This window comes from Lonchura striata, chromosome 12 (assembly GCF_050655825.1).
Source record: "Lonchura striata isolate lonStrDom1 chromosome 12, ASM5065582v1, whole genome shotgun sequence".
NCBI classification, from domain to species: Eukaryota; Metazoa; Chordata; class Aves; order Passeriformes; family Estrildidae; genus Lonchura; species Lonchura striata.
This window is the reverse complement of record NC_140714.1, coordinates 15,443,301-15,461,872: the sequence shown is the minus strand read 5'-3', so window position 1 is coordinate 15,461,872 and position 18,572 is coordinate 15,443,301. Positions and strand designations below refer to the sequence as shown.

The window sequence follows — 18,572 nt, the reverse complement described above, 5'->3', positions numbered from 1 at the left end:
TTTCTGATAGACTTAAACATGTGCTTTCTGGGTCATATTTATAAGCGAATTCATATTTAGAGAGGGATTTTAAATTGTTTAGAGAAATTAAAGAAATTGTGTAAGAAAGTAATACAATGGAACAATGACTTATTTTTAGTGTGGGTTGATCCCACACTAAAAATAAGAGCCTAAACTCAATGCAGTTCTGGTTTGTGAGGATTGAAGAGGGGTACAGCACAATGGGGTCAGTCGAGGCTCACTGGCCAACAGGTCCAGTTTCACAGTTTTCCAAATGAAAGTACCGACATGTTTTGTTTAATCCATTGGGCTAGGGGTTGCCTTTTACAAAGGATGAAACATTTTTGCTAAAGAACCCAGGTCATACTTTCCTTTTGCGAGGATGATAGCAGCCTTGCCTGACCCTGTGCGGTCTGGGCTGAGCAAAGCCTTCGGTGCTGTGGTCCTTAGCCGGGGATTCCTCGGGGCTGTGGTGCGGTCTCGAAAAGGAGGGTGGGCTGCCGGAGTCGGTGTGAGGCTGCTGGAGCCGGTGTGGGGCTGCTGGAGCCGGTGTGGGGCTGCTGGAGCCGGTGTGGGGCTGCTGGAGCCGGTGTGAGGCTGCTGGAGCCGGTGTGTGGATGCTGGAGCCGGTGTGAGGCTGCTGGAGCCGGTGTGGGGCTGCTGGAGCCGGTGTGGGGCTGCTGGAGCCGGTGTGTGGATGCTGGAGTCGGTGTGTGGATGCTGGAGCCGGTGTGGGGCTGCTGGAGCCGGTGTGAGGCTGCTGGAGCCGGTGTGGGGCTGCTGGAGCCGGTGTGGGGCTGCTGGAGCCAGACGGCGTTTGGCAGCTGCCCGCAGCACCGGGCAGTCCTCTGCGGGCTCCTCAGCCGGCTCTGCCCGAGCGCGGGGCCCGGGGAGCCGCGGTCCGTGTCACGGGCGGAGCGCCGGGCGGGCCGCGGGGCGGCGCGGTGACGCGGCGGGCGGGCCGGGGCGGAGCGGGGCGGAGCGGGGCGGAGCGGGGCGGGCCGGGGCGGGCCGGGGCGGAGCGGGGCGGAGCGGGGCGGAGCGGGGCGGAGCGGGGCGGGCACGGCCGCCATGCGCCGCTGAGGGCGCCGGCCGGGCCTCGCCATGGGGGCGCCGCCGCCCAACGGCAGCCTCGGCCTCAGCGCCGGCACCCCGCGGCCCAACGGGGCGCCGGGGCCCGGGGACCGCGGCTGCGAGAACGGCGCCCTCATGGACAGATTCGGCATCTTCCTGCAGGGGCTCCTGGGCGTCGTGGCCTTCAGCACCCTCATGCGTGAGTGGCGGGGCCGCGGCCTCCGGCCTGGCGGGGAGCGGGCGGGCGGGTCGGGCTCGGTAGCGGGACCGCGGCCGCGCTGCCCCGAGGCCGTCCCGGGAAGGGCCGGGCTGTGCCGGGCTCCCGGCCGGGCTGTGCCGGGCTCCCGGCCGGGCTGTGCCGGGCTCCCGGCCGGGCTGTGCCGGGCTGTGCCGGGCTCCCGGCCGGGCTGTGCCGGCTCCCGGCCGGGCTGTGCCGGGCTGTGCCGGGCTCCCGGCCGGGCTGTGCCGGCTCCCGGCCGGGCTGTGCCGGCTCCCGGCCGGGCTGTGCCGGCTCCCGGCCGGGCCGGGCTCGGGAGGGCCGCGGCGGGCTCGGGGGGCGCAGCCGCCGGCGGCGCTTTGTGGGTGCCGGGTGAGCTGGAGCGCGGCCGTGCGGGGAGGCCTCAGAGGCGGTGGCTCATGTCCTTTGGCGTTCACAAACTTGCCTTCCTAGCGCTCGTAGCCGTGCTGGTGGAATTTATCGGGTGGGTGTGTGTTCTGCCTGGAATTGTGCCAGCAGGAGGAGGTGGAGTGTGCGGAGCCGCTCGGGTTTGGGATGTACACAAGTCACGGGTTTGGCTGAGCAGGTTTACTGCAGGTGCACCTACCCTGTCGTGTCACCAGCAGCAAAGTCACACTTGTTTCGATCGTGCCTCGCTTCCTTGGAGGGCCATTCCTGGGAGCTGGAGCAGTGTGGCCGCTGGCAGGGCTCAGCTGATGGGCAGCACTCACCGCTGCTCTTTGATTGTGGTGGAAAGGCAAGGAGGGTCTTTGGTGGCTCCAGCCCTGTGGTGAGGGAGTCACAACAACATGAAACAATTCTGGTGGGTTTATCTCTATCCCGTGGTCTAGTTAGTATCCTTTGGGTGGAGGAGTGGAAAAGAAGCCCAGTGTCATTACTCAGCTGACTGTGACCTTGCTGGTAGCAAAAGGTGGGAGAGGAAAAAGAGAACATCGGGGACATGTTTGACAGTTTGATCTAAAGACTGAGATCCTGTTTACATTAGAATTGCGCTGATGCCTTTTCATGCTGCTGTCATACTATTATTAACTCAGACGTTTGCTAACAATTATATTTGCATGCCTTGGTGTCTTAGTTGCTATTAACAATTACATTGCTCTCCTAAAAGTTATGTGTGTAGCTGTCATCCTGTGGCTGAAAGGCAGCAGTAATCAGCAGTGTAGCATTTGGTCAGTGACAGCAGCCTCATAATTAGAAGTTTTAGCAGTTTCCAAACAGAAGTACCTCTGTGTAAGAAGGTGATGAGTGCACAGTGTTGGTGTTAGATTTAAGGGATACAAATAGGTAATTTTTATGGATTGGACATCAAAAGATGAAGAACTACAGATGTTAGTTGTCAGGATGGTACTTTTATTTCTGGAAATAGTGTTTTTATGCATATTATGGTATCACTGCACTAAGTGATGTCAAGAAAAAGCTAATATAAAAAGTAGGGAGTAGAAAAATGAAAACGTTGTTGGCTGCACTTTCTGACTTGGGTTAGGTACTGTTAAACCATGAACTGGGAGGAGACTGTTGATGCAGTTGTGGCAGAAGGGAGTGGAATGCAGCCAGTGTACTAGTGAGAAAGGAGTCTGTGTCCAAAACAGACTAGAGCAAAAACATAGCAGCGTATCATTCTTACAAGTGCATATATTCAAAAACATATGCACAGGTTTGTTTGCCCCAGCTTTACCAGCTATGTTCTCTTCCACAGTATTTTGTGCCTCTCCCTGAGCAGGAAGAGAAGTTGGTGACACCACATGGGCCTGTTACAGTGCTACAAAAGCAGCTTTCTCTCTCTGTTAGGGGCTGTTTTGTACAAAAATTCTGTCTGGTAGCTTTTTTGGAATGTTTCTATTCACTAGCATCATAAAGTCACCTCGGGACACCTTTTTATGTCATATGCAGAACACCTAGTGTGTTGTTCCAAGCCCTTTAAGGTTTCCTCAGCAAATAGGACTTTCTGTGACAGGTAAGATGTGACAGAAAAGCAGGAACTTGTGGCTGAGAATGGAGGGAGAGCATGACCTCAGCAAACATCTGGGCACCTGCACAGCTGGTGTCAGAGCTGCTGGAGCTGCATCACAGAACTGGATTGCAATTAACCTGGAGTAGTCTGGTCCCATAGCTGTCTGGCACAAGAGAGGCTCTGGCACAGAGGGAGAAACAAGTAGGCAGAGGCTGCTTGAGATTTGTGACTGCAGTCAGGCCCCGTTGGAACAGCAGTAATTCTCTGTGTGCAGCTGAATCATTTCTCCAGCTCTTGCCTTACCCATGACTGTCTGGTATTTAAATTTAATAAGGAGGAAGTCACTTGTCTTCTTTTGTTTCTTTTTTTGTAAGGAAGCACTAGAAGGAGATGTTCTAATACTTCAGTTGTGATTAATGGTACTGAACCCTCTGTAGTAAAAGAAATTAAAGGAATGGCACCAGAGATACATGGCACAATTGCTCTTTATGCACAGAAACTGTCTTTCTTTGAAAAATATTCAATTTGACATGTAAAGAGTAAGAAATTTTGGTAAGTGGCTAAATCAAAGGCTGACCCAGATGTGTCCTTTTCTAGATAAATTTTACCATGCTTGCATTCAGTGGAAAAAAGAAAATATTTTAAACCTAAGCTGTAAGAGAAGGACCTTTTCTGTGCCTCACTGCTGGATGTTCATCTACAAAGAACTGAATGACTGTTCTGAAAGCAAAATTATATGAGATCTGACACTCCAATGTGCCACCTTTGTGTTCATGCCCCTGTTCAGTTGCTGTAAAGCTGTGCTGTCAGCTGGCCTGCCAGTGACATCATTCAAACTTCGTATTTGAAGGGCTAAAATGTGTTAAGTATCAGGTTTTTAGTTTGTGGAAAATGTGGCTCTCTGCCAGGGAGAGTGTGGGAGCTGCCCTGCTGTGTCTGTCTTCTGATGCTGGTAGGAAAGGTTTTCACTCCAGGCACATTATCAGCCTACCTTATGTTTTCCCTCTCTACTGAATGGGCACAACCAAGAAGTGACAGGAATAGTGAATTTCTCACTTTCAGCTGACAAAATGTTCATTTGACTTTAATTCCTAGGTTTCCTTTTCCCTGTAGCTCTTGACTCCCTGTTCTGACACCCAGGGAATGATGATCAGTTTTACCCACTCACCCCACCTTACCGTTTAAATTAATGACTTTGTTCTAGGTTTTTCCAGATTCAAATATAACTTAGGGTCACAACTCCTAACCTTTTTCTTGTGGAAGGTGCTTCTAGTGGTCATCTATGTCCCTTTAAAAGAGTCAAAGTTTGCATGTGGTTTTTATTGTTGTCAGTTAAGGCCGCACTAATCTGCTCCTGATTCCAAATTGTTCCCTGCTGTTCTTGATGTGAAGCATGTGCAGGGTGGTCCTTTACTGATGTCTGAGCCAGTAGTGAATTTACTTAATACTATCAGAGCCGACCTGTATTGTGTTTAATTACTGTGAATTAATTTCACTGCTCAGCTGTGAGGCTGAAGATGTGTGAAACAGTTTCACCCAGATGCTACAGAGGTTCCAGTACTGGAAAAGCTGAACTGAAGTTGGGTGTGACAACTTCTGTTGGGTCTCTCCTGAGCACAGGCTCTCATTCCCTATCCAAGGGAACTAACTGATGAAAAAACACCTCATTTTGGCAAGTCTGCGTGGACTGGCAGCCTCTTGGACTCTGGCCACTAACTCTCAAACCTGGAAGCCTGATGGTTTTAAGTGTATTGCTTGCTTTTGTTCTTGTCCCTCCTGCCTTACATATGGATTTGTTTTTCCACCCTGGTTTATTTAAGCCAAGCCATTTCATAACAGGAAGTCTTAATGAGTTTCCCTTGATGGAAGAAATGCATGCTACAGGTCACTAAGCCAAAAATAATATTTTTTCAAAGTTTGCTGCTATTATGTTTGTATCTTATTTCACAGCATCTTAATTTTAAATGATAGCTTTGCTCCTTAGGTGTTTGAGGTTCCTTGGTGCAATATTTGTGTTTATTTCCTGATGCCACAAAGCAGGTTTTAAATACTTTAGTATAATAGCATGTATTCTGTCTGTAATTACAAGCACCTTCTGAGCATTCAGTGGCTGGGCTTTCATTGGTAGTGAATGATAAGAGAGGGACGATAGCACAATATTCTCATACATGTGTGACATTAGATGTAGGTGTAAATAACTCCATTTTTATTACCCAGACCTGGGAAAGACATGGGCAAAACCCCACTGCCCATCCCCTTACCCTGCCTAACAAACTGTTTATAGTAGTTTATTTACTAAGCTTGTTTGCCAGAAGATTGGTACCTTATCAGGGTGTGGCAGTGTTTGTTTTGGGCTGCTTAGGAATGGCTGAGAAATCAGATGTGAATTGTATGATGAATTATTGAAATAGAGGAGTCAGTTGGTTCTCTGCAGGTAGAAGGTTTGTGTCTGTCTGTGAGGAAAATACAAATACACTGTAAAGGAGACCGGAGTGTGGGAATCTATTCCCTTTTTATGGCTTGTTACAGTTTGTGTCTGTACTCAGGCTGAGAAGGGTTTACAAAAGTGGGATGATTGAGTTCAGGTGCAGTGAATAACTGAGTAGGTGGGTGTGCTGTTGAGTCACAGATGAAACAAAAAGAAACCATTCCAATAAAAGATACTGTATGTATTGTAAGGTGCTCTCTTTGCTTACATTAAAGGACATACCTTTAAAACTACATCCTTAGTGCCAGTGATCTTTACAGCAAAGTTTTCCCACTTAAAAAGCTGTCCAAGGAGAAGGAATGCTTTTTCACATAATAAGCTACCTTAGTAGGAAATTTAGTAGAGTTTGAAATGCCTTAGCAAAAATGTGCTTTTCAGAGGAATTATTTCATATTTACATGGAGGTAAAGGAGTAATTGTATGGCAATATGTTCTAGGGAGAAAGAATTAAAGGTAATTCCAGTTGCCTTTAACAAAAAAGGCACAAAATAAGCTATTAGATATAAAAGGTCTGAACCATATGATTTAGGCTTTTTTTCTATAGCAATTTTCTGTCGGCTTGAGCAGGCTTAGAAAATACAAAAATTTGATAGCAGTGGAATACAGACCTCTGAGTAACAGCAACTAGTTTATTATGCATGGCATTTCCTGAGATGCAGGGCAGTGCCCTGCTAGCTTTATTAATGAAAGCATTTCTTGAAAAGATTTTATATTATTCTAACTTGCTACTACTGCATCCTCGAATGTATTTGCTCTGAGTGATTCAGTTCATGAATTCCTGAGGACCCCTCAGCAGGGTCCTTTTTGTATTAAGACTTGTCTCGTACAAAAGTGTCAGATCACAAATGGGAGCTTTCCTGGGTGTGAAAACACGGCCAGCATTGTGCTTGCACACCGCAGGCACCCTGCAGAACGCGCTTTGTTCGTTCTCCTCGAGCTCACAGGTGCGAGCTCCTGGCGGCTCGCCGGTAAATGCAGAACGGGCATTGCAATGTTTGAGGAGCGCTGCGGCGGGGCTGAACCCTCTGCAGGCAAAGGAACACTTGTGAGATGTGCTCTTGAGCTGTGCTGCAAGGCGAGGTTTGGGAGGGCGTTTTGCAAACGGGGGAAGCGCCAAAAGCTCCCCGGGGAGAGCAGCGGGCCTGGGCGGCGGGGTGGGGGCAGGACCCTGGAGAGCTCCGGGGCCGGGTCAGCGGCCGGGCCGGGCAGCCGGGGCTGCGGCCGCTCCCTCCCGCCTGGCTGCGGGCCAGGCAGCAAACGGGATGGGCTGATGGAAGCAGAAATGTGTGTCGCTCTCGTCCTCCTTCGGGCCCATTCCATGGCAATTAGTGACGAGCGCTATCACAGCGCACTGCGGTAGCTGTTGTTGTGTAGGTTAAGTGTCTGCTTGTAGCTGCAGGACTTGGAAAAGCCCTGTGAGGTCACTTTGGTCAGGGGTAAGTAAATTGTGCCTTACAATGATCCAGTGTTTCCTTCTCCCCAGATGGTGAGGTATCGCTTGCAGCCATGTAACATTGCTGCTGCTTGTTTGTTTTAAATAAATCATCAGCCCTTCAGTGCCTCTGTGACATCCTGAGCTGTGTTTGAGACAAATAGGAGAGATGCACTACGAGCTGTAGCAGAAAAGTTTGAGACAAATAGGAGAGATGCACTATGTATGAACTGTAGCAGAAAAAAACCCTAGCTGAATTAGCAAAGTAAATGACTTCCTTTTGCCATGCTAATATTGTATTACTCTTTAACATATGGAGCATCTGTGTGGAATAAATTCTGTCCATGGTGAACTGTCCAGAAAAAGGCACATCTTGCTGACAAATTTCATGCTGTAAAAAAGCATGTAATAATAAGGTTGGGAACTGATCCTTTTTAAGTGAAGGAAATAACCCGTTTTTTTATTAAAGCTGCTTTCAAGATGTACAATTCTTAGTTGCCATAGATTGTAACAGCACTTTATTGGTCCTTATGTCCTGATCATATCAGGTGATTAATATTTTAGTGTCACGGACTATCCTTGAAACACTATGCCAGTAAAAGTTAAGACAAGGAAAATAAGGCAGCAATATAGACAAATTATCTGCAATCTCTCGGTCTCTCTTCATTAGGTCTGATGCACTACTTTGTCTTGCTGGCTCAGAAAGTGTTGTATTTTCTTATTACTCAGCTGATGGCTGGATGTAGTTGTAGGCCCCATAATAAGATTGTTCTAAGTATAATTACACACGTCATGCACATTGTGAAATGTTTAGGAAAAAGGATAAGTTATGTTGACATTTGTAAACTATTAAAATGATAAATTATCCAGGAACTCTGAAGCTGTGTTTAATTAGGATGAACTTCTGGACTGTTAGCTAGACTGGTGTTTAACTCTAAAGTGCATACTGAATGTCTTCTGACTGGTGTTTTATAATTAAATCTGTAAGGAGCTGATTTGTACAGACACACAGGGTGCAGTTATGCATTCTGTGGTGATATTAATTTCATGGTTAATGAAGTTTGCATTCTTAAAGTGGTATTTAACAAGGTCTTATCTGTGTGGATTTTGTTGATGAAGTGAAAAATCAGGTCTGCTTTCTCATGCCTGCTGGTAAGAAATGTTTTACATTCTCAAAGATTTCTTGATCTCAGCAAAATTTATTCCCTGTGCAACTCAGTTTGTTAAATCTCTGGCAGACTGAGTATAAGCTCAGAGCTTGTATGGGTCTGCTTTTGCAGGTGGTGTGGTGTGAGCATGAGGTTTTAGGGTTTAGTCAGGGATAACTAAACCTATTCACAGTGATGGTCATGGTACAGAAGACCTGTTTTTCTGCCACATACCCTGAATCACACATTTTATATATATTTGTTGTCATAACCTCATACATTTGTTGTCATATGTAAGGAAGGTTGAGAATGAAAATGAGCTAAAATGGATGTACAGTTCAGATTCCTCATAGCTCACTGTTCAAGGTTCAGATTCATAGTTCCAAGTGGGAGTTATTTTACAGACATGCAGAGCTACAGCAGGGAAAAGCCGTGTCAAGGAAGTTACTAAACTTGTTTTTTTCCTGGGTTTTATAATGTTTTTTCCTCTAAATGTTGCAACTTTTTTCCTAAATAATAAGCAAACATTGTTTTTTCATCGAAGCAATTCAATATGTTTTGGTATGGTTTGGGTCATTTTGTCTTCTGTCACATTTTTGGCTACCCCAGGTTCTAAGACCAAGCGTTCCTCCTCTCATGGTGATCAATATATGTTGGCTTGCCAGAGAGGAGAGGAGAGCTGTGCCACAGTTCCTGTTTTCTCTGCTGCTGGGACAGTAACAAGCTCGGGAGCAGCTGGTCTGGGAGCTGCAGGGTGCTCAGGATTTGTGACAAGGAGTTTTTTGGGTGCTGCTTCTGTTTGAGAGGTTTCGCCATTGCTCCACTGACACTGTGAAAAGGATGAAGCAATGGAAGTAAATACAAATAAGGTTCACCACAGCAATTTTGGACAGTCTAGGCAGTCCCCTTGAGAGAGTTCTTCACTTACAGAAACAACCTTTGCTTGCTTTTTCTTTTTTCACTGTGATATTTTTTTTTTTCTGTTTCTCAAAAATACAGAATTTTTCCATGGAACAAAAATGACTTTTAAATTACAAGCAACTATTCACAACTACCAGCATATATCCTCTGTCTCTAATCATTTCTGGAGATACTATACTCTAAAATTTTAATTCCATTTTAGCATAATTGCCTTTACTTCCTTCCTGATACTGGAGAAGCTGCTATTCAGTATTTTCCAGCACATCTTCCTTGCTTTGAGGCAGGTGGTGTGACTACCAGCCTACGTTATTTTATATACATAGGACTTAAATGCTTTCTTTGGAAGGTAATTGTAATGTTAGAAGATGAAATAGTCTAAGGAGCTTTAAAATTATGGTGGAGGAAGTCCCACCCTCCTCCATCTAATCTTAAAACCTTGAGTTACTTATGGCACTATGTTTTCAGTGCTGGCATTAAGTTTTGGTGTTGCAAAAGAGTACGAAGCCTTTTGCAGGTGGAAATTGTTACATGATTTCATCCTAATTTCATAAATTTTATTTATTTAGTGTATACCTAGTTGTTAGTTACATTATATCAAAGAAGTCTACATAATTGGCTCTGACTCTCCTTTTATGATATTTGATCATGTGTAAAGAAAATATATGAAAGTAGGTTGTGTATCTTTTGTTATTTTTACAACAGTTGGTGTTGTATGAAATGTCTGTCTTGCAATTCAATGCTCTGATAGTTCCAGCCTAGAAAGACTGAATCTGGTAAGCAAAGCTCTTCAGAATTTAAATGGTCTCTGAACATACAGTTTACATCTACTTTTGGCCTTCTTGATTTAACACATTTGCTGTTTTATCATTTTTTACAAAGTTTTTACAGTTTTCCTTTTGCATCTTTTTTGTATCTGAACTTACATTTCAGGTTTGCTTTCTGCTTTTAAAACTGTTACAGTTTTTGCCTTGCTCAATATTTTAATGAATGCTGATTGAGTTTGGAGCTGTGCTTTGGCAGTTCTGCCTGTTCCCAAGAGCTGATTTAAAACAAGCAGCTTGAATGACTTAAAGTTCATTGATACCTGTTGTCATACTAATAACGTTCAGAAAGCTTCATGTATTATTGAGTGATCTTGTGAATGCTGTACGTGAAAATGGTGTTGTGAATCGTAAATTGCTGCTTAGTGCACATTAATATGGATTGATTCTATTTGTCTCGTACTAAATAATTCATGTTTCCCAAATGGTTCTGATTTCTAGCAGAGAAAATAATCCACTTGAACACAGTAGACTGTATTCTTCAGTCTTCACTGGGTGCTTGCATAGCATGACAGGAATGGCACAGCTGGTTTTCTAGAAACCTTGCTTTTTCATTTGGTAGTTGTTTAATGATACCTGGTTCACAATATAAGAGTATTTGCAGGAGGGATCTGTATCAACTTCCCAACACCAATCTCACAAGCATTTTCCCTGGAAGCTAAGATTTGCTTTGCTTTAACCATCTCATATCTGTTGAAGAAACAGAATAGCAAATGCATCTCTCTCTGAAAGTGCTGGGAAAGTGATTTATTAGGACTTTCAAACAGAGCACGCCTTGACCCAGCAGTGCTGTGTATTCTAAATGCAAAGATAACAAATGCCTGTCTCTTAAGACTGAATTGTGGCTTTTAACTTTATTATTTGGATAAATATTTCCTAAGGTACTTGTGCTGTTTACCTTAGAGTTCTTAAAGCAGTTACTTGCAGCCCTTTATTTTTAGTATTGCCATGGCTTTTGGGAGCTGAGAGCTGGATGCTTCTGTTTACAGAGTGTGTTGTAGATGCATTTTATGATTTCTAAAGTGCTTCTCTCTCTGGGGAGACAAATAGGTTAGTAATCAAAAGTGAGAAGATGTGTGCAATTCTCCTTCTGCTAAGTTAGTTTAGTTGTTTTAAAAGTAAGCTTTACCTTTAAGAAAAAGGAAAAAAGCTCCATGACAATGGCTATTGATGTGGTGTGTCTGGGCTGCTGGCTTTGCTAAGATGTTATTTGTTTCCTTTATTGACAGCCAAGTTAATGCATCTGTCAGAGCCACACAGTCATGTGCTACCAGGATGCATGGGATTAGTCTTGCTGAAATTGTCTTAGGCTGAGTTGTATTCAGGTAATATGATTTATTTGTGTCTCCCACAGCCAGTCTATACAAGCTAAGGATTTAGGAAAAAAATTTGGAGCCTGAAGTGCATACATGTTAGGCATAAGAAACTCACTAGCTTCATATAATGCATTCAACTGCCTTTCCTGAAGCTGCAGAATCATCTGATTTATTCCAAAGCCCAGACAGCAGTATTTGGGGTTCTTTTCCTGATAATGATTTGTCCTCTGCTCCCCTGCACTATGAAGGGGAGCTTTACTTTGTGATAACCATTCCCTGCAGAGTGACTGTAAAGTTTTAGCTCTCACTAAACCTTTGAAGGAACAAAACTTACAGGTAGGTTTTTAGCTGGCTGTGGAAGCAGGTAGGAAGTAAATGCTTTTACACAGGTAATTTTCAATTACTGTATTTCACCAGCTTTTATCTAGCAAGCACTTCTGCCCATTTGATAAACAATGTGAAATCCAGTGCTGGCACCTGTTTTCAGTCATCTCATGTCATCTGTGTTGAGACAAAGGAGTCCAGGTCATGAGATAGCTGGGCTTGGTGGATGCTTGGCACTGATGTCTAACTTTGCAGTAAAACAGAGCCCCTTGTTCTCTGCTCTGACAAAAGTTCCAGTCAGGCCCACAAAGGTTTTGCTGCCTTAACCACAAGGTTATCATGCTACCAGTGGAACAGAGTCTGGGATAAGATCTGTGGTTTGCAGGTACCTCGTGGCTGTCCAGGCCCTGCATCTTTAGTGTGACGGGTCCCTGAATAACCAACTGCCTGGCTCATTAAACTTTATTGTGTCCAGCTTTCTAGAAAGTTTCTCCCTGGGTGACCTTCTTTAATGGACCAGTTCTTAATTACACTACAGAATCATTAAGGCCAAGGGCACAGTGGAATTAAGAAAGGGATTGGGTACGTGCATGCTAATGCTGTTTTCTCTCTTACAGAAGTTTTTAAAATTCTTTTTGCCAGACAGCAAAGCTGGGGCCTCATGCACTTTGTAGTATGTCAATCTAATACTAACTAGAACAAAATTTTCCCCATGAGTGAGTTATTCCATAACTTTTTTCATCATGAAGTAGCCATGGTTCCTGCTTCTCCAATGCAGCAATATCACTGGAATTCAGTTCTGGTCCAATATAATTTCTGCTTTAGTATCATGGGTGTCTCAAGTGTGGAGAAGTCTGTGTCCTTAAGCAAAAAAATTATGTAGAATTGTGGGGCTGTTATGCAGGGAAATAAGCAGCAGGCTTTCAGAGTGTCCTGCATTTGAGCATGTAGCTAATGGGGCATAGGAATAGAAGGAAGAATTTGCAATAGGGCAAAAATTGAATTGCATTTTGGGGCTGGAGAAATGAGCAGCACACCAAAAACACTGGTTCTGTAGTGCTTTTTTGTAATCACATTTATTACCTCTTTTTAAAACAGATGCAGACAGAATTCCTTTTTTTTTTTTTTTTTTTCTTAACTCTAAGTATCGGGAGATGCTCAGCTCAGAGTGTCACAAAAGCTTTTGGTAATTGAGTGATACATGGTTTACAGACCTATGTATCCTTTGTAAGGCATCATTGTAGCCTATTCTCATTGGACATGTTGTTTCTTTCACAATTAATTCTAAAAAGAAAAATTCTGTTTTGGGGAAATCTTTTATGTAATCTCATGTGATTATTTATTCTCACTGTGCTGCTACCAAGAAAATAATGGGAAAGGGATCAAGTAAAATGGCAAGACAAGCCTCTTAAAGGCTTTTCTTTAACAGTAAAAGGAGGTAAGTGCAAATTAATAATAAAGATCACAAATAACATGAAATTCATTGGTAGTTGTTATTCCATAGTCATGTAAATTTTCAGGACTTACTAGTGTGCATATGCTTGTTCAGAACAGACATGGTTCCCACTGTTGTGGGAAAAGTGTTGATACTAACAAGTAGCACAGTGTTTTTTTAAAGTCTTCCCAAACAGAATTTTAAAAAATAAAAATCTGGCCTGTGTATGTAGTTGACTTTACAAGTTTTTTACAAGGTTAGAAAGTGTAGGTTCAAATTTGTGAGGCATATGGTCTGATAACCAAATGTTCTGGAAATAGTGCCATTCTTTGAGAGTGGTCATCTGAAAATCTGCATTCCAAGCTCGGGTGCTACTGCTTGGTGTAACTTCAGCTGTTACTCCACACACAGTGAGCAAACAGCCTTGTACAGGAAACTTGTAATACTTGTCAGGAATGCTGGAAATTGTGTGAATCAATACCAAAGTAGCCTGCAGAGCCCAGCAGTTTTGCACTGTGAGGACTATGTTGGAGGATCTGTCTGGTTGCAAACATGTTATTTGGGAAGCTCACACTGCAGCAGATTTCTCAGTGTGAGATCCTGTCCCTCCACATATCTGTGTGTGATTTTCAGTTAGCCATACTTTAGTCCTTTGACAATTGGTTCAAATCTTGGAACTTTTTAAGTGTCAGATCACAGGAAAATGACTTCTACACTCACATACCAATGTTTTGGAAGGGACTCCTGCTTCCACCTCCTGCCCAGAGCAGGGCCAGCCCATGTCCCCTTGCTTGGAGCATTGTCCAGGGTAATTCTCAAGGTCTGTCAGACTGCAGTTACTGTATGTTCGTTGGGCAACTTGTTTCAGAATTTAATTGCCCTCACTGGAAATTTTTACTTCTTTAACCCTGGAATTTTCCTGGCTCCAACTTGTGACTGTTTCCCGTGCACTTGTAAGAAGAGTCCAATTCTGCCCCAGCTGAAACTGCCCATGGATGTGAGGAAATGTGAATGTGGTGTACGAACCTTTCCTTCTTTTCTCTTTTGCCAGCTCAGCTGTTGCTCTGCTGAGGTCTGATGGCAGAAATATATAGGAGGTTTATAAAATGAAACATTCAGTCACATGCTTTGTGTATGACCCATCTTTGAAAAAGTTTTGAGAAGCACTGGAAACACAGGTGAAATCCCCAACTCTCTCCTCAGAAGAGCAGTGTTGTCATAGTGCAGCTGCAGAGGTCATTGGACATGTTGATTTTACTTTTTTTTAAATTTCAAATTAATGAGCTAGAGAAACGTTTGATCAGAAAGATTCTTACTGAGAACTGCCAGAAGCTGCATCTAAGAAATGCAGTAGTGCATGATACATAGAAACATTTCAAAGGTGTAAGATGAGCCAGGTTTGTGCTGCTACAAGAGCAACCATCCAGAAACTTGGAGTTGTTGAATCCATATTGAAGTTACTTCACATCAGCAAAATAGTTCCTGTGGGACTTCTTGAGGAGATGAAGGAGAGAGAGAAAGGCAGGATTTCAAGTGTTGCTTTGCATATTGACAACCTGGAGAGGTTTTATTTCATTTCTTGTCTCTCTTCTGGCCGTTATTTTTCCCTATGAGTCCTCTGAAATTCTGATTGCAAAACTCCCACATTAAAGTAAGTGTTAGAAACCCTTCCACAGTACTGTGGCATTAATTATCCCTAGAATTTCAATGAAGTGGGAAGACAATTCAATGAACTTGAATTTTGCATTGGCAATACTGTGTCTTATATGCTTATCTATTATCTGTCCATCTGGCAGCTCACATGCTTGTTGGCAGAAGTGCTTTTATTTCCTTTCCTGAAAAATTCTGGCACTGAATATGTAAACAAGTAGCGCTTCTTTCTCCATTTATAATTCAGCATGAGATTCTGCACGTTATTAGTTAATTAATATTAAGTGTGGTGGATGGCTGCCGGTGCGAGCGCGGCGCTCCGAGCTGGAGCATATGGAGCAGCGCCGCGTCCTCGCAGGCAGGGCCGGCAGATTGAGATCCATCTGTCAGCTGACACTGCACCAGCCCCAGCCTGTGCTCAGACTGCCAAGAGAAACTGGGGCTGGGGCTGGGAGCAGCAATCCTGACTGCTTCTGGGGGAGCACAACGGGAGAAATTACTTTCCCCTCCCCAATTTGATAGGTGCTTAGAAAGTGCCAATAGAGATTCTGTAAGAAGCGTGTGCTGACTTTTGGTTCCAAAATTATTGTATTGCTAGTGAGCATGCTGAGAACCCTGAGCTTACCAGTGTGGTCGTCTACAGCCTGTTGGGGTTTTGCTCAGTTTAGCTACTGGGAAGGCTCAAATTCTGCATCAGGGCTATGTTGAGAAATAGTTGGCAGTGTCTGCATCTGTCAAAAACACCTGATGCTCACAGACACTGCTGCAAGGAGCTGGGCTGGGCAAACAGCACTTTCATATGGACCTACCAGGCTTTCAAGTGTACAGGTACATATTCATCAGGTTGAACCTGCTAAAGACTTTACTCATTTAATGGCATGTGTTTTTGTGGTGTGTTCAGCCAGTCAGTACATTCTCAAAAACAGCTTTCCAAGCTTGCTGTCCTGTATAATGTTAACTCAAATGAAATGTAGTGGTTTTAGAACTGGACAGAGAAAAACAGACTTTATCAAGGCTGTTTCTTAGTACAGATAAAATTTGAAATGCTGTTAGTGGAATTGCTTTTGAATATCCTCTTCCAAAATGAATTTTTGTGAATTTTTAAAAGAAATTAATGAATCCAGGGGCATTATACAACTTCATAGCATAACAGACAAAAGCCGAAGCTTGGCATTCACCCCTGCCCAAAACATGCACACCTTAGCAGTTTATTGCCATTTTGTCTGCAGAAAAGCACCTTGCACCAACTCCACAGTAATTTGAAATTTCTGTTTTTTGCATTTGTTTTGTGATGGTTTGTGGCTTCCTGTTGTTACACAGAAGTGCCACTAATTAAAGTAATCCATAGTGTGACTGGGGAGGACTTGTCATAAATAACAAACTGGTTAACTTGGCTGAGTGTTGCTCATTTTTAACAGAAGTTTTATATTTATGTTATGCTGTTCACAGGGAAAACTGCTGGCAAATGTTGCTATTACAACTTTATCTTTGGTGTGAATGTACAATCTTTTTGTCTTGTCACTTTTTAGTTTCTCATAGGGGTGAAACAGCTTCTCTCTGCTGTCAGAAGCAGTGACAGACAGGGAGATGGCAGGTTGGCAGCTCAGTGTTCCCTGTAAGTGCTGCCCCTCCACCTTGCAGGTGATTTATTTAATTGTTTTATGAGGACAGTTGACTTTGGGGAAAATTGCCTTACTTGTGGAAAAGTTATGATTGGTTCAGAAACCAGAATGTGATTTAAAGGCTGGTAAGCTGGGCAAGCATGATGTACACAGAGCATCCTAAGTTAAACTGAAATTCATAACTAATACCAGAAGAAGCAGATTAAAACACCTGTATGTATTTTGCCTGGCTATACCTGCTATGGTTTGTGTCTCTTGAATCGGAATCTCTACAATTTGTTGAAGGAACTTATGTTGAAGGAACTGGTGAGTGGTCCTGGAATTTGGGCACAAAGTAAAACCTTTATGTAACCCCCATTCTTAGTGGAAAGGTTTTACATTACCTTGTTGTGTTTGTGTTCTTTGGGATGTGTAAGAATTTAGTATCTTGCAACTGTAACAAAGAATAAATCTGTGTTAGGATATGAGGCCAGATCTGACAGAGGTGAGGCTGCCACAGCCCCTGCCCCATCTCTGACCCATGGCAGGGCTGAGGTGTGTGCTCCCAGCAGGAAAAAAGGTTTTCTTGCCTAGAAGGAGTTAGAAATTGAATTTCCTAAGAAGATGGGACAAACTGCAGACCAGACAGAGCAAATATATGGAGCAGTCACTGTTTGCACATCAGGAACTGCTTTTGTGCCTTTGTCCCTCTGTTTTCCCACACTTGTTCTTCAGGAGTCATCTAGATCCTTCCACATGGACCTGGGATGGGTTGGAAGTAGCTGGGCAGGGTATGAGAGGAGCTTTCTGACAGATGCCCAAACAGTTGTATAATAAACTGCAATGAAACTGCAATAGACTAACTTACCTACGTTTTTGCCTTTGTGTATAATTTTCATTAATTTTAATAGTGTTTTGTTTGTTAGTTTGTTACCAGTACAGTAACAATTGTCTACCTTTCTGTGAAGGGATTATCAGACTAAAAAAAAAAATCTGACCTTTCATGCTGTAATTCAGTTTGCCAACAAAGTAGAGATGTCAGAGAATGTAGTTGTCCTACTACTGATTCACTTGATTTTATTCTGCTGTTATGGACGAAGTTATGAGAATACTTTCCAATTTGGGTTTGGGTCTCCAGTGAGGAAAAGAAACAGTTCTTTCTAATACCTGCTTTATTGTTGAAAATTAAATTTTCTGGATGGGCAGTCATAAAAGCTCAGGCCAATGGAATGTGGTCAGATGTGGATTCTTGTTTCATGTGAGGGATATTGGCAGTCAGAGAATGGAGCTCTAGGAACTTTGAAAATGGATCCTTGGAGTTTGATATAGTGAAGTGCAGTAGGGAAAAATCCATTTCATCAAAGATGTCACATTCCTGCAAGACTATTTGCTTTCACTTTTCTATATTTTTGTTGCTTTGGAAGCTTCTGATTGTCTTCAATTATATTTTTTTTTTTCTCCCTAGTAAAACGCTTCAGAGAACCAAAGCATGAAAGACGTCCCTGGAGGATATGGTAAGTTTCTGCATACTTTATTCTTAACTTCTTTTCTGATTGCATGTTGTAGAAATTGTAGGGATGATGTTAGTATACGATGATTAAAATAAAGAAAAGTGATGACAAGAAATTGGTAACTGTCAGTGAGGAACCAAAAAAGTTACCAAAATACACGAGTCAGGTTACCTTCTGTGTGTTTTCTGGGTAGTAATTTCTTACTGAACAATTCTAAGAATCTGTAGAGATGTGTATTTAGGCATAAAGCTTCCATTTGTGCTTCTTCCTAAAGACAGAAACTTAGAGTAGCCCTAAGATGCATCTGAACATCAGAGACTTATATAAACTTAGAAGATCTCAGCTGGGCTCAAATAAATACTATGTTTTGTTGGTACCCTACTATGTATAAAATGGAGGATGATAAAAAATACATCAACCATAAAAAATACAAGGTATAAAAAGTGTATTTGTGTTTACTACATTTTAAAAGTTACTGAATTTGAAGCAAGTTTTGAGACTGGTGTAAATGTTAGGCTGCTATTCCACTTGTTCAAGCCTTCAGTGGTTTAAATTCCTCTCATACAATGCTGCTTCTCAAAACTAACACTGGTCTTTATTTTATTGAAAAAAGAAGTACTAAATCTTTGTATACTACAGTCTAACTCAGCCTGAAATTCTGA

At 43.2% G+C, this 18,572-nt stretch overlaps 1 protein-coding gene across 2 annotated transcripts in view; it reads left to right on the top strand.

The window, feature by feature from the left end:
• Nucleotides 1-1,067: 1,067 nt before the first annotated feature.
• STIMATE (STIM activating enhancer) overlaps nt 1,068-18,572 on the top strand; it is a 34,142-nt gene continuing 16,637 nt past the window's right edge. The window contains exons 1-2 of one of the 2 annotated variants that reach the window (XM_031505926.3): nt 1,068-1,273; nt 17,865-17,913. In XM_031505926.3, the coding sequence (XP_031361786.1) occupies nt 1,105-1,273; nt 17,865-17,913 (218 nt within the window). In that variant the 5' untranslated portion in view covers nt 1,068-1,104. The remainder of the gene's footprint in view (nt 1,274-17,864; nt 17,914-18,572) is intronic. The other variant, XM_085590121.1, reaches the window with a different exon arrangement.